Source organism: Phyllostomus discolor, chromosome 12 (assembly GCF_004126475.2).
Source record: "Phyllostomus discolor isolate MPI-MPIP mPhyDis1 chromosome 12, mPhyDis1.pri.v3, whole genome shotgun sequence".
Classification (NCBI taxonomy): domain Eukaryota; kingdom Metazoa; phylum Chordata; class Mammalia; order Chiroptera; family Phyllostomidae; genus Phyllostomus; species Phyllostomus discolor.
Window position 1 is genome coordinate 23999291 of NC_040914.2, and position 15780 is coordinate 24015070.

The 15780-nt window shown below is 50.5% G+C and overlaps 1 protein-coding gene across 1 annotated transcript; it reads left to right on the forward strand.

Annotated features, from left to right (window-relative positions):
* The first annotated feature begins 3726 nt into the window (after nt 1–3726).
* Nucleotides 3727–15115, forward strand: CACNG6 (calcium voltage-gated channel auxiliary subunit gamma 6). Its single transcript, XM_028530539.2, has 4 exons — nt 3727–5245; nt 9106–9180; nt 10574–10711; nt 14420–15115. Exons 1-4 carry the CDS (start codon nt 4915–4917, stop codon nt 14656–14658), a joined length of 783 nt encoding a protein of 260 aa, XP_028386340.1. The 5' UTR covers nt 3727–4914; the 3' UTR covers nt 14659–15115.
* Nucleotides 15116–15780: the final 665 nt, after the last annotated feature.

Genomic DNA, 15780 nt, shown 5'->3' on the forward strand with positions numbered 1-15780 from the left:
CCTTTGAATAGGGGACTGGCAGGATCAGTTGTGGGTGTTAGGAGAAGCCCTTGGGACATGGCTGGTGCTGTTGGCTGGTGAGAGAGGATGGCAGTTGAGCTGGGCAAGGGCTGTGGGGGTGGAGGGGGGATGGGTTTGAAGGTCAATGAGGACGACCAAGGAACAGTGCTGGGTGGTTTCCCTTCACTGATTGAGCAAATGTTCCCTGAGGTCTCCCAGGTGCCAGGCCCAGTGCTCTGAGATGCTGGGTGTGCAGAGATAATCAAACCAAGCCCTGCCCTCAGGGGGCTCCTAGTCTGGTGGGAGAACAGACAGGGAGGAGTGGGCAGTGAGGGCCCCATGATGCCTGGGGCCCTGCCAGCCTGTGTTGTGACAACAGGGAGCAGCAGAAAATGGTGGGACAGAGGAGGATGGGACTTCCCCATGGGAGGATGGGTTTGGGGACTTCCCCCAGGTACCCCTGTGGAAGGACTAGAAAGGGGGAGAGAGATTGGAGGGAGGGGACCAGCAAGGAATGACATGGCAACAGTGTCAGAGATACCAGACAATGTGGGGGGAAGGAATATGCATTATTGAGAGGGGAGAACTTGGTATAGGGTGATCTATGGAACGGGGGCGATGGAGAGGTGGGGTTAGAAACCAGTTTGGTGGGAGTTGGAGCTCTGGTGGAGGGGGCACAGAACTGGTGGAGGGTAGTGGAGTCTAGAGTCCAAAGGCCAGAGAAGAAGAAAGAGGTAGGGGGTGGGCATAGGCAGGGATACAGGGGAAGGGAAATGGGAAGAAGGATGGGGACAACAGAGATCCAAACCAGGTGAGTCACAGAGACTGAGAAAAAGGAGGGGGATCCAGAGAGGAGAGACAAAGAGACCAGAGAAACTGACACAAAGAAATGAAACATTGCGGAGACATTAAAAAATATGCAGAGAGACAGAACCACAGAGAAATATCCCAAGATCTGCCCAGAAAGAAATACAGAGATGCAGGAGAAAATGTGCCATGTAGGAGCGAGCCATTTCTGTTGCTTGGTTTCTTGTGTTCAGCGTTTGAGAAGTATTCACTGAGCACCATCCTATTCTAGACTCTGGCGAGGCCCCAGGCATTGGCTGAGTGGATAGCCGAGGTCCTGCTCTCCTGGAACTCACAGGAGAGGCAAACAAGAGAATTTGGGTTACAGGGAACAGCTTTAAAAACCTAGCAGAATGTATGGACCCCCTTGGGGGCAGGGCTCTGGAGGAGACCTCCCTGCAGAAGTAACCTTTACACAGAGACTGGGGTTGTGAGTAGAAAAGGGACAGAAAAAGTGTTCTGGCCACCAAAGGCAGCGCGAAAACCCAGAGGAGCCCCAGGGTGGCCAGGATGCTCGGAGGCGGTGGGCAGACTAACAGGCAAGTCGGCAATGAGGGCCAGCAGATCAGGGTGAGGTCAGAGCAGGCTGGGGGCCCATCAGGCAGGACCTTTCAGCCCTGGGAATTAACTTGAATTTCTAGTTTCCGTGGGGATCGAGCACAGGCCCGATGACATGATTATAGTTTCATTGAAAACCAAAATAACAGCACCACACAGCTGTGCTGAGAATCGATTTCAGAGTGAAAACGTCAGTAAGGAGTTAGGGAGCTGTTGTCCTTGGTGGCCTGGCCCCATGGGGCGTCGGTGAGGGTGGAGAGAAGTGAGATTCTGGAGGCAGAACCTACAGTGATGAACTGGATGCTGCAGGAGACAGGAGTGAGGAAGCAAAACGAGAAGAGGGAACCCTTAATTGGGAACAGACCAGGGGGCCCCAGGGGAAGGAGTCAGGATTCTGGTGGCCTGATCCAGAGCCCTCCTTTGTAGAGGCCTGTGAGAAACCCAAGTCGGAGTATCAGGTCGCTGGTTGGGAATGTGAGACTGGAACTGGGGAAGAGAAGTCATAGCTGGAAATACAAATTTTGGAAAGGTCAGCATATAGGAGACGTTTAAAGCCAGAGGACTGGATGAGGTGACCTAGGAGGTCAGTGCAGACAGAGAAGCAGACAGCCTGAGGGGTGGGGGTCGGGGGAGCATCTGCACGGGGCAGAAGAGGATGTAGCAGAGAGGGGGAGAGGGGTGGCTATGAGGTAGGTGGAGACCAGGAGGAAGCCCTGAAATGCTGCTGAGAACGAGGAAAATCCCGAAAGTAACCGATGAGTTTGGTTTGATGGCTGAAAGGCCATTGCAATACAAGGCTGGGGCCTGGGGCCCTGCTGGAGTGGAAGAAAGAATGAGGGAGGGTGGAGACCAGGCCTTCCTTTTGGTGTGAGAGTGACAAGGACTTCCATGCCAAAGAATGTTCATACCCTTTCTGTGAAAGGAGAGACAGGAAGACTGGCAGACGGGGGGGGCGGGGGGTGGGGGGGGGACAGAAAAATGCACCCGGGAACGAGAGAGCTGTTACAGCAGATAGATTGAGAAAGACAGGGGGCTCAGGGCCTAGAGGGGACATGGATTCAGGGGGCAGGTGACTGTCCCCAGGGCTGCCCTGCCCTGCTGTGCACCTGGGCTTCCCCCTGGGGAGCCTGTGGAGGTCTGGGAAGACCCTGTGATGTGAAGAAACAAACAGGTTTCACTCATACATTTAAGAGGGTTTCTGAGTGGTCTGGAAACTCGCAGGACAGCCAATTAGATAGCAGAGGGGGTGTGGCCGAGGGGGTGCTTTCCCTAGCTTGGGAGAGGATGTCTGTGTTCCCATCTCACTCCATGCTTCCATTTGCTCGCTCATTCATTCATTCATTCATTCATTCGCCTAATGCACACTTCCTAAGGCCTCCGGTGTGGTCCTGGGGTTGGCGGTGCTGAGGTGGAAGAGGTGAGTGCCACCTGCACCTGACCCAGACCCCAGGCCACAGGGCAGCCCACAGATGCGCTCAGTCACACCCCAGGGCAGGTGATGTGTGCTCCTGTGGTAGCAACACGGCGCCGCGGTGTCCAGAGCAGGGTGCGCAGAGAAGGCCAGGGCGCACCAGCTGGCTGGAGCAGCCAACTCTGGGCAGAGGAGTTGGTGAAGGTGGGTCCCGCCTGGGCCGTTGGCACAGGGGCTGAGGGCAGCGGGGGGAAGGGGTGAAGACCAGGCCCTGCCGCCATTCCACACGGCTGTCCTGTCCCTGCCCCTGGGGGAGCACACAACTGCATGGAAAGCCCTCCGGGGCGCCCCGTCTAATAAACTCGATGAAGAGGACTACGGCTCTGATTCCCATGCCTCTCTCAACCACCAGCCTCTCCCTGGGTGTGACCTTTCACCCTCCTGCGGAGCTCAGGCCCCAAGCGCCTCCTCCCTCAGACCCGGGAGAATGAGCTTTCGGTCCCCTTCTCCTGACCCAGCACTCAAGAGTTGAAGTGCCCAGGTTTCTTCTCCTCCTTCTGGACCCGAGACTGCCGGCCCAGCCCCTCCTCCCTCGGAACCTGCAGTTCACGTTCCCAGCTGGGCCTAGGCGGGCCTAGGCGGGCCCAAAAGTCGAAGCTCCCTGTCCTCCTCCCTCTTTCGCCACCTGGGAGGACGGACCCTCGGACCCTCGGCTCCCAGGCTTGCCCCTTAAGGAAGTAAATGTCCTTTCAGGCTCCAGCCGGGTCAGGACCCAGCCCAGCCCCTCCCCCGCCCCTTGTCCCCTTAAAATACCCGGGATCCCTATGGCAACTAGCGCGGGGCGACAGGTGCTGGTGTTATTTACGGGTCGAGCCCGAAATAGCCGGGAGGGTGGGGGTGGGCGCCCGGGGGCGAGGCCGCCTCAAGCGCAGCACAGGTCCGGCGGCTCAGCAGCAGGCGGTGCGGAGCCCAGGGTTCGGAGGATCGCGGAGCTGGGGCCGGCGCGGCACCCAGGCAGGAGGGAGAGAGGGGTCCCTGCCCAGGAGCCCGGGGTGGGAGGCCTGCGGGAGGCGCCCGGCCTGGTGCTGAGCCTGGAGTCGTCCCGGCCGGGCAGGCCCTGGGAGCCCGGGGGAGGGAGAGCCCGGTGATCCCGAGGGATCACAGAGTCTCTTCGAGGTCCCTGCTGTCATTGGAACGGCGGAGGGTCTCTGTCTCCATTTCCTGAGCCGCAGAGCAGAGCGCAGCCTATCTGAGCCCCCGTGGGGACCCCAGGTCCCCCCCACCCCCCGCACCAGCCTGGGGGAGCCCTCAGCCCCTTTCTCTGGACTCCGCCGTGTCCCTCAGCCATCGGTCCCCTGTCTCAGGTCCAGTGCAGACCTCTGATCTCTGTTCTCTGAATTCCAGCAGGTCCCCAGCCCCCCCCCCCCCCGCCCCCTTTTCCGAGCCCCAGCCAAGACTCTGCTATTTCCTTCTGTGAATGCTGGGGGTGGCCTCCTGTCTGTGTGAGACCCAGAAGAAGTTCGGATCTCCCTCCTAAACCCCCGAGGGGACCCAACTCCTACCTCCTCAGACTCTGAGCCCCAAAGAAGCCAGGAGGTGCTTCCTTTCAAACGCACGGAGGACCTCAGCTTCCTCTCCTGGGTGCCTCGAACTCTGAGCCCAGTGGGGACCCGGAACAGCCCCTCAGAGCTTCGGGTGACCCCCCCACCACCTGTGGAACCCTCAGGCCCCCCCTCCTTGGCACCCAAGTTCTAGCTCGGACCTCAGGGGACCCTGATTTTCCCCTGGGTTCTCTCCTCTTTGCTGAGTTTCTGTGGATACCTCAGGCCCTTTGCTGAACCTCAGCAGGTTCCCCAGCGCCCGGGGGCGGCCGGATCTTGTTTTTTTTTTTTTTCCTTTTTTCTTTTTCTTTTTTTTTCTTTCTTCCTCTTCTGAGATCCAGAGGCACCCTCGGCTTTCCCGTGTGAGGTTCCAGGGAGATTCAGAAATTCCTTTTTTTTATAGTCCAGTGGAAGCAGCTCCTCACCCGCTTCGAGCCCCCAGGCCTCCCCCACCCCCGCCCCCTCCCAGCCCTCTCGGTTCCGCTTTCTCCACATCGTATGATGATGTGGTCCAACTTCCTAATGCAAGAAGAGAACCGGCGGCGGGCCGAGGCCGGGCGGCGGGGGCGCGGGCAGGGCCTTTCGGGGCTGTCGCCGGAGCAGGAGGGGAAGGTGAAGCTGGTGCTGCTGCTGACCGCGGTGGGTGCCACGCTGGCCGTGCTGGCCGTGGGCACCGAGTTCTGGGTGGAGCTCAACACCTTCAAGGCCAACGGCAGCGCCGTGTGCGACGCCGCGCACCTGGGGCTGTGGAAGATGTGCACCAAGCGACTGTGGCAGGCGGACGTGCCCGCAGGCAGGGAGACGTGCGGCCCCGCGGAGCTGCCCGGAGGTAAGGCTGCCCCCAGGCGCGGACCCCAGACGGCGAGAGAGCCGCGGTGGGAGAAAACAGTACCCCAGAGACAGCCTGAGCCCCAGGGAGGGAGCTTGCACCCTGGCGGTCAGCCCGAAACCACATCACCCTGTGCTCCCCAGCGGCCTCTGTCCCTGGCACAGACTCTGTAGAGAAAGTCTGTACCCCAAACTAGTGTGTGCTCCAAGACCAGCATGCACCCCCAGACTAGCTTGTTCCCCAAGCCAGCTTCTTCCCCCAGACCAGCCTATGACCTCCAAAGCTCCTGCACCCCAAGTGTAGCCTGTGAACCCAGACATGTCTGTGTCCCCAGGCCAGTCTGCACCCCCTGAGAGCGCTCAGAGACAACTTGTGCCCCCACACATGGCCCAGGTCCTGACACCCAGCCTGTGACTCCAGACACAGCTGGTGTCCTCAGACATCCTGGGTCCCCCAGAAATGCCCACACCCCTCTCCCCTCAGACACCCTGTGCCCCTAGAGAGAGAGAGAGTCTGGGTTCTTGGTGTCAGCTTGCTCTTCCCACTCCCAAGACAGCCTGCACCCCCATCCTTGGAAGACAGACCGTCTTGACCCCCATCCCCAAGTAGAATCCATGCCTGTTCCCACCGACTGATTCCACTGAAGTGGAGTTCTCACCACACACCTCCCAACACCCCAGGGTAGCTCCTCAGCTTCCAGGGAAATGATCTCTTTTGTGTCCCATCCTCTTACCTCCAAATGCCCGGATGGTGTACATCACCCTGCTCATTTTCTCTTACAGACACCCCACACCCTCACTTCCCCACAGAGTGGCTCTTTACCCCTAACTATGCCAGGGAGCCATCCCCTGCCTCTCACTTTTCCCAACAGGGCACACACACCATGCCCTTTGCTTATACCAGGGGGACACCCTACCTGCCTTGGGCATCAACTCTCATGCCACCTTCACTGACTGGAGGAGGCTACCTGACTCCCCTCATCACCCATATGGATCTCCATCACTCTTTACTCTCCAAAGGCCATCCTATAACTTCCATACCCCCTCAAAGATCTCCTATCCCTCTGGGCTCTGGTAGGACCTCCTTCCTTCCTTCCTTCTTTACTTCCCCAAGTGTGGAATCCTACATCCATGGGATCCCAAATAGGATGAGCTGAGGCCTTAGTAGCAAAGTGGGATGTGAAGCACCCCTGTTGTCTGAGGTACCCACCCACTCAGATTACACTTCACTTCTGCAGGTGGGCTACTCCCTGCCCTTCAGATCCTCAGGCAGGAACTTTCCAAACTTTTGTCAAATGGGATGCCCCATAATATAAATATTAGATGTTTATGTAGGGCCTGGCTCTCTTCTAGGTACCTGGCATGCAAGTGACTGTAGATGCAGCCTGCCTTCTCATACGGGGTTCGAACCCTGGTCATCTCTGTTCTTAGCTACTACACTACGTTGTATCTCACTGGTCGGCAAAGATGTCCCAAAGGTTCCCACGGCACTGGAGGCGATGTCCCACCCACCACATTGCATATGATGGGGTCCCCCACAGCTCTTGCTGTCCTCTGATGGGTCAGAAAGGACTTCAACTTCATTACAAGACCATTACCATCCTCTCATTCAGAGGATATCTCACCTCTTTCATTATTTCAGAAATATCCCACACATCCCACTGCCTGTCAAAGGGCATGCCAAGGGGCTGCAAAGGGGTGACTTCTAAACTACTCTTTTCCAAATGGGATGTGCCATATCCTTTGGGGTCAGAGACAAGATGTCTTAGATTATTAGTAGCCAAAATGGGATGTCAGACATCTCACACTGCCCTGGAATGATGATGCACCACACCCACTAGAGGGGACTTCCCAGTTCCCTCATGTCTGTAGGTCACGTCCCCCCATTAACTGCTACAATAGGGTTCTCTCTCCTGTGTTATGTGAAGCATAAGTCCTGTCCCTGCTTCTGAAGAGACATCTCATGTCCTCCTCCTTCCCTTAGGCCACCAGGTGGAGTGTCCTGCCTCACTTGGCTCAGTTTGTCTCTTGTCATTTTTCTCTTCTGTAGAATGGGGCAATGAGAATTACTCATGGGATTGCTGTGTGGATGAATGAGTTAATGCATGCCAAGTGCCTGGAACAGAGCCGGGCACTACCTAAGCATCCAATATATATAATACCTGCACATTCTCATTGCGAATACCTTCAGTTTGGAAAGTTCCTTCCCATTCCCCCAGACTGCCTGGCCCCTCTTCTATTTCTTTCACCCCTCTTGTTCTCTACCTCTCTCCTCCCTTTCCATGCCTAACTCTATGTAGAATAAGAAAGTTGAAAGAGATGAATTCTGTGGGAAGTTCTGGCTTTAAAATGCAGCTTGGAAGGTGTATTCTTTTTTTTTTTTTAAGTTCAGGGTTTCTTGGACTCATCTAAGAAAAAGTTGGGTGAATCATATTCTTCAATCTATGTCACAAAGTCATTAACAGCTTTCGCAAGATCCTTCTTCTGCTCTATTTAACATTATTTTTCTTTTGTTTCATCTCTTTCCAACTCATCTCTTTAATGGGTTTGTTTTGTCTTTCCACTTGGAAAATATGTGATGTTATTTTACACCTGTAGGTGTTTTAATTTACATAAATTATATCAAGATATAGATTTTTCCTGTTTTTTTAAAAATATTTTTTCTTAATACTGTGTTTCTCAACTCTCTCTAGGTTGCTTTCTGTTAGTCTTCTGGCTCCCTGTTATTGTAAATACATATGTTCCTGCGTATAGTTTTTGTCTGTATGTATCCCCAGAAGTAAAATGGCTGGTTGTAGGGTATAAATGTACCACACTTTATAAAGTCTGTCAGCATGATTTCCAAAAAGACTAGCACAGGCATGCCTCAAAGATATCATGGATTCTGTTCTAGACCACTGCAATAAAGCCAGTCACACAAAATGATTGGTTTCCCATACACATAAAATGTGTGTTTACACTATACTGTAGTCTATAAGTGTGTAATAGCATTATGTCTAAAACAATGTACATATCTTAATTTAAAAAGACTCTATTGCTAAAAAAATGTTAGCCATCATCTGAGCCTTCAGTGAGTTGTAATTTTTTTTTTTTGCCTGTGGAGAGTCTCACCTCGATGTTGGTGAAAACACAGTATCTTCAAAGCATAATAAAACAAAGTATGCCTGTACCAGTTCACACTCCCAGCTGTTTCCTCTTATCCTTCCAATGCTTGATGTTATCCTTTTAATATTTGCCAATCTAATTGCTCTTAAGTGACATTCCCCTGCTGACTCGAGTTGCATTTCTGTGATCCCTGGTGAGGTGGAGCATCTCTTCACATACTTGTGAGTCATCCAGGCTTCCTCTTCTATCAATTGACTATTCATATCCTTTGCCCATTTTCGATTGGGTTACCTCTCTTTTCTGGCCTGAGGGATTCCTTTGTGTATTCTAGCCAGGAATCCTTTCTGTGATAAGAATTTCTTCTGTTAACCTTCCATTGCCTGGATCTTGGCGTCCTTTGGTGAATAAAGCAATTATCCATTTCTAACCTCACTTGACTCTCAACGAACCCATATGATGGAGCCAAGAAAGAGACTATTATCTCATTTCATAGAGGAAGATTCAGAAGTCCCCAAGAGGTCTATAGCCCACTCAAAGCTACAGATCTGGACCTCAAAACTGCATTGGAATCCCAGCTCCTGGATAGCCTGTGACAGCAGGTGGCTTCACTGAGCATCATTTTTCTCTTCTGTCTATCAGGGATGCTAATGTCATATGTGTAGGTTACTGTGAGCTATGTTTCATGCCCAGTCCTGACATTATATGAGGGACCTCAATGTCCTCACTTCCCTTTCTCTCTCTCTCTCACTCCCACAGAAGCCAACTGCACCTATTTTAAATTCTTCACCACTGGGGAGAATGCACACATCTTCCAGAGAACCACAAAGAAAGGTGAGAACTTTTCCCCCTGTGGCAGACTGGTGATGGGGATATGCTATGTTAGAGAAATTCTTGGTAGCCCTGTGCTCTTCCCTACTTTGGTCCAGGATGGTCTCAGCTCCTATGTCCTTGGGAGGTCCCACCTTTGGGAAGGTGGTGGCAGTGAAGTCTTGGTTCCCCAGAGCCCAACACTCCTACCCCAGCTCTGCCTTTGCCACATGCTGTGCAACTTCAGTCAAGTCACAGCCCCTCTCTGCAATGGTACTTTAACATCTCATGAACATGTGTCTACCACGTGCTAAGCATGGCACTCGATGTTCCATTTATAAGACCTCCATCCTTGTCACACCCTGCAGGCAGTGGCTTTATCTTAAACCTCCTGATGAGAAAACAGATGTTTCTACAGAATCTTCTGTGAAAATGAAAATGTTCTGTGCCTGTGCTGACCAATATGGTAGCCACTGGCCCCATGTGGCTGCTGAGCACTTGGAGTGTGGCAGGTGTAACTGAGAAACAACTTTAAATTTTATTTAATTTCAACCCATTTAAAATGAAAAGGCCACATGGAGATAGTGGCAACCATACTAGACAGGGCAGCTCTTAAGACTTTTCCCTTTCTCTTCTAATTATAGCTTCTTCATCACCCCAGAACCTCCATATCTCGCCAGTAAGGGAATTGGGATCCTGTCATGAATTGTACCTGATTTAGTTAGATAATGCAGCTCATACACACAGTGTGGTGTCCAGCACACAGTAGGTCCTCAGTAAACGGTGGCTCCTTACGCCTTTCTCTCTCGCCTTGATGTTCAGTGAGTTTACACAAGTCACTGTGCTCCTCTGAGATGGTAAAATAATTGTAGCACACATGTATGAAATGACTGCTGGGTGCCAGGTGCTGCACTGGGCACTGTCCTCCTGTGGTTTCTAGTCCTTGCAACAGCCTGATCCAGTAGGCTTTTTTTTCCCCAGTAGGGATTTTGATCCTGATTTTCTGGCTCAGAGAAGTTCTGTGACTTTACCAGAATCTCCCAGCTGGGAAGTGGCCAGGGAGAATTCAGACTTGAATCATGCTACTGTAGCATACCTTCTCCATTGTCACGTACACCCCACTGCCTCAGTTTCCTCACCTGTGAACAGACAGTGACCAGATCATAAGTAATCATTGGTAGTTCTCACCTCCTGGTTCTGTCTCTGTCCTCTCTTTGCTCTGTGACCTTAGGCAAATAACTGAGTCTTGGTTCCTTCAACAGTCTAAGTCAATTATTGGCCTGGATGATTTTCTACTTGAAAATTCTTCTCTAGTCTTGAATCTCCCATTTTTTTTCTGGTTCTGGGTCCCTATCAGGGAGTTCTTCCCACTTCCTCCATCCCATGTTCTCCACTTCTTTCCCTTCCCTCTTTGCAGAGGTGAACCTGGCAGCTGCAGTGATAGCAGTGGTAGGCCTGGCAGTCATGGCCCTGGGGTGCCTCTGCATCATCATGGTGCTCAGCAAAGGTGCAGAGTTCCTGCTCCGAGTTGGAGCTGTCTGCTTTGGCCTCTCAGGTAAGGGTTGAGAGCCTGGAGACTGAGGAAATTGCATGCAGGGAGGTGGGATCCCCAAGCACTGTTGCATGCTGGGAGGTGGGATCTCCAGGCACTGTTGCATTCTGGGCTGTGTGGTCTCCAAGAACTGTTGCATGCTGGCAAGTTGGGTATCCAAGTACTGTTGCATGCTGGGAGGAGAGACCTCCAAGTGTGGTTGCTTAATGGGAGGTAGGTCTCCAAGCACTGTTGCATTCTGGGAGGTTAAGACATCTCCAAGCACTGTTGCGTGCTGAGGGGTGGAGATGGCTCCAAACACTGTTGAGTGCTGGGGGCACAAGGGCTATAGTAGGCTCAAATATGAGAGTTCTAAGCTCTGTCTTTGGCTAGGAATTGGAGGGTCTCCAAACTCTCTTTTAGATTTGGACCTGGGGTGTGCAAGGACTGTTGCATTTTTGGAGCTGAGGCTCCAAAGGAAGTGCTACATCTTGTGGAATATAGTTCCCATTGGGTCCAATGTTTTCTAATGTGGATAGAAAGGTTATTAATTATATGAGCAGTTGTTTGTTATGGCTGCCATAACAAAGCACCATAGACTGGGCAACATAAACAACAGAGATGTATTTTTGCACAGTCTCAGAGGCTGAAAGTCCAAGTTCAAGGTGTCAGCAGAGATGGTTCCTCCTGAGGCCTCTCTCCTTGACTTGTAGATGGCCCTTTTCTGCATGTCCTCACATGGTCGTCTGTGTCCTCATCTCTTCTCATACGGGCAGCAGCCATATTGGTTAGAGTCACCCTCATGACTTCATTTTAATTAATTTCTTTGAAGACCCCATCTCCAAATACAGCCACATTCTAAGACAATGAATCCCAACACATGAACTTTGGGGAGGATGCAAGTCAGCCTACAACAATACATCTACCTGACTACTGTCTATCTCTCCTTCTGGGATGAAGCCCCAAAAGGACAGGGCCTTTGTTAGTCTCATGTATATATTTTATAATAAGAGCTTAATTTAGATCTGTTAAATGGCCCTGGCTGGGTTGCTCAGTTGGTTAGAGCATCATCCTGATACACCAGTGTTGTGTGTTCAATCCCTGGTCAGAGCATGTACAAAAATCAACCAATGGGTACATAAATAAGTGGAACAACAAAATCAATTTCTCTTTCTCAGAAAGAAAAGGAAGGAGGGAGGGAGGGAAGGAAGGAAGGAAGGAAGGAAGGAAGGAAGGAAGGAAGGAAGGGAAGAAAGGAAATGAAAAGTGCCCTGGCTTGAGTGCTTGAGTGCTGGCCTGCAAATCAAAGGGTCACCAGTTCAATTCCCAGTCAGAGCACATGCCTGGGTTGAGGGCCAGGTACCCAGTAGGGGGTGTGGGAGAGGCAACCATACATTGATGTTTCTCTCCCTCTTTCTCCCTCCCTTCCCCTCTGTCTAAATATAAATAAAATCTTTTAAAACAATTTTAAAAAGAAAAAGAAAGATCTGGTAGGAGGATGCATGAACTAGCAAGAAAGTGAAGGAGACTGGACAGTGTCTCCTCCTTATCCAGCTGTTTTTTCCATATTCAGTGTCCTAATGCTGAGCTGCAGTGGGCCATGAAAGGCTGGAGAGAGGCACTGAACCACAGTACACAGACTCTAGGCTACATTCTCCTGGCCCCTGATTAAAAACCATGGGGGAATTGGAGGACAAAGAGGAAGGAGGGGCAGGACCTGAGGCTGGAGCCAGCCTCCAGCATCTGAGAGGGGAGGCAGCCAAGATCCATGACCATAGATGACCATCAGATGGTCCTACACTGTCTGACCCCTGCTCAACCTCTGCACTTCCATTGCCCACCAGTTTACTCCTCCCCACTGCCTGCTCTGGCCACACTGAAATTTCTTTCCCTCAAACACACTATACTCCATCCCACCACGGGCTTTCCAACCAGTCATTCCTTCTGCTCGGAATAGCCGTGGCTTAATTTTGTGCGTGGCTGGCTTCTTTTTATTCTTCATTTGGGTCCCAGCTGAAATGGCTTTTCCTAGTAATACTATTTAAAGTCCTCGCCCCACCCCTGGATGCCACTCCCCTTCCCATCACCCTGTTTTTATCTCCTTCCACCCTGTCTCACTCTCTGAAATTATCTCGTCTTCTCATGTGTTTACTTTGGAGGTTGCAACCTGGCATCCGCAGGCCAGCGATGGACATTAATGGGCTTTGCTTGGCGGGCAGAGTGTAAAGATTTCTCTGAGTCAGCGTGGAAAGTTGGGTGAATTCCCATAAAAGTCATAATCATTGAGAAATTTTAGCTCTTCTTGAAAAAAACCAGAAGGTCTGGCAAATAAAGTCACCATTTCTGAAGGGCTACAGTTGGCGGAGCTGAATTTCAGTCCTCTGTCACCATTCCCATCACACCCACCTGCCTCATTCTTGACACTTTCTTATTGTCTCCAGCAGGCATTGTTTACCACCTGCTTCCTCCAAGTAGAACATAAGCTCCACAAAGTCAGGGCCTTTGTCTTGTTCCTTGTTTTTTTCTCTTTTTTCTTTCTTTTAAAAATCACATTACATTACAGCTTGATTGTCTTTCTTTTCTTTTTAAACTTAAAAAAAATATTGATTTTAGAGAAAGAGAGGAAGGGAGAGAGAGAGAGAGACATCGATTTGTTGTTCTGCTTATTTATGCATTCAGTGTTTGTTTCTTTTATGTGCCCTGGCTGGGGATCAAACCCACAACCATGGTATATCAGGGTGATGTTCTAACCAACTAAGCTACCTGGCCAGGACCTTGACTGCCTCTCTTTTTGTTTTGTGATCCACCATCACTATTTTTTCAGCTTTACTAGGATGTGATTGACAAGGAGAAATTGTGTATATGTAAGGTATACAATGTGATATTTTGATATACATATATACATCATGAAATGAGCACCACAATCAAGCTAGTGAACACATCCATTACCTCACATGGTTACCTTTTTTTTTTTTAGTATGGTGAGGACATTAAGACCTATATATTTTCTTAGCAAATTGAAATAGACAACACAGTATCATTGTCTATAGTCCCCATGATGTACATTAAATCTCCAGCACTTACTCACCCTGTATAACTGAAACATTGACTATTTTAACCAATGTTTCCTTATTTCCCTCACCCTCAGCCCCTGGCAACGATCAGTTGAGTCTGCGCTTCTTCAACTTGACTATTTTAGATTCCACGATCACTCTACAAAAGCCTCGATGGAGTCTTAAATTGACTTTTGTGATTCTGGATTCCTGGGCTTGCTTTTTTTCTTTTTTTAAAGCAGCAAAATATACGTAACATAAAATTTACCATTTGCGTTATTTTTAAGTGTCCAGTTCTGTGTCATTACTTACATTCACACTGTTGTGCGGCCATCACCACCATCCATCTCCAGAACCTTTTCATCTTCCCCAGCTGAAACTCTGTCCCCATTAAACACCCACTCCCACTCCCCTTGCCCAGCCCTGGTGCCCACCACTCTACTTTCTGTCTCTAACAGTTATTGTTTCTTCTTTCTCTCCTCCAGCTTCCAAAATTGCATCTGATATGTAGTAGGTGTCCAGGAAGTGATAGTTGTTGAATGAACAAATCAGAGAGTCCTTGGGAGTCCCCCAGCTTTCTTGTTTGAGAAGCATGTGGTTGGGTGCATTGGAGGAGATACTGAGACCCAAGCTGGGCATCCCCAGGGACCTGAGCACCACGTCTCTCCTCTCCCCACAGGCCTGCTGCTCCTGGTCAGCCTGGAAGTGTTCCGGCATTCCGTGCAAGCCCTTCTGCAGAGTGTCAGCCCAGAGCCTCCCCCAGCCCCGGCCCTGGCCTATGAGTACTCCTGGTCTCTGGGCTGTGGAGTGGGGGCCAGCCTGGTCCTGCTGCTGGGCGGCCTCTGCTTTCTCCTGCTCACCCTGCCACCCTGGCCCTGGGGCTCACTCTGTCCCAAGCAGGGGCCCAGGGCCACCTAGGGCCACCCTGTGCTTTCCCTAAGCTCCTTCTAAAACCCTTCTTTTTTAACCCTTGCCCCGTCAAAATCTTTTGCCTCACATCTTGGAGAAACTGTTTTCCTTGAGCTGGGGCCCAAATTGTTTGCACAGACCCATCTCTCATGCCCTCATCTTTTCCCTCTGTAAATACGTTTTCCTCAGTGGCTGAATTTGGGTCGCTTAGGGGTGGGGTGGGGAGAGGCATTTTGCAAACGAGGGTCCCCAGGGAAGGTTGCTGGGGACCTGATGGGGTAACTAGAGATGGGGGGGATGAAGTCAGGGGGTGTTGGAGGGAATTGGACCTATTCATTTTTCAGACTGTGGGAGAGCCTTCTGGCTAATTTGAAATGTGTAGAAATAGGGGAGGTGGGGGTGGGGGGGATGTCTGGGTCTGACCACAGTGAGGTATGATTTGGGAATTAAAGGTTTGGAGATTTAACAGCTTTGCTTTGGAGTTCCTTTGTATTGTGACTGTGTGTTCTGGGGTAGAGCAAAGTTACCCCTCTGCTCCCCAGAAACACTGGCCCCTCAGCCACATGTCAATGAACCCATAGAGAGAGGTGGGCATCCTAAAATCTAGAACACACACATGTTGTTATGGGTTGAATGGGTCCTTTCCAAAAGTACCATATTTTGTCATGTATAATGCACACCTATGTTTTTGGCCCAAATTTTCAGGAAAAATCTTCATTTTATTTTTTTAATTTAATTTCTTATTTGTTTATACTTAAAAACAAAACTGATGATCATATTCCAGGGTATTATTTTGCAGACAGATATCATCATTGCTTTTTAGAGTTACACTTTTAATGTAGAAGCATAAATAAAAGAATTAAAACATTTATATAGATACAGAATTAGTACTACCCATGTAAAATGCTCATCCTTATTTTCCCTCAAAAAATTTGGGAAAAAAACTGCACATTATAGATGGCAAAATATGGTGTACATTGGAGTCCTCACCCCCTGGACCTCGGAATGTGACCTTATTTGGAGATGCAGGCCTTTACTGAGGTAATCAAACTAAAATGAGGCCATGTGTGTGGGCCCTGACCCAGTGTGACTGGTGTCCTTACAAGAAAACGAGATGAGGACACAGACACG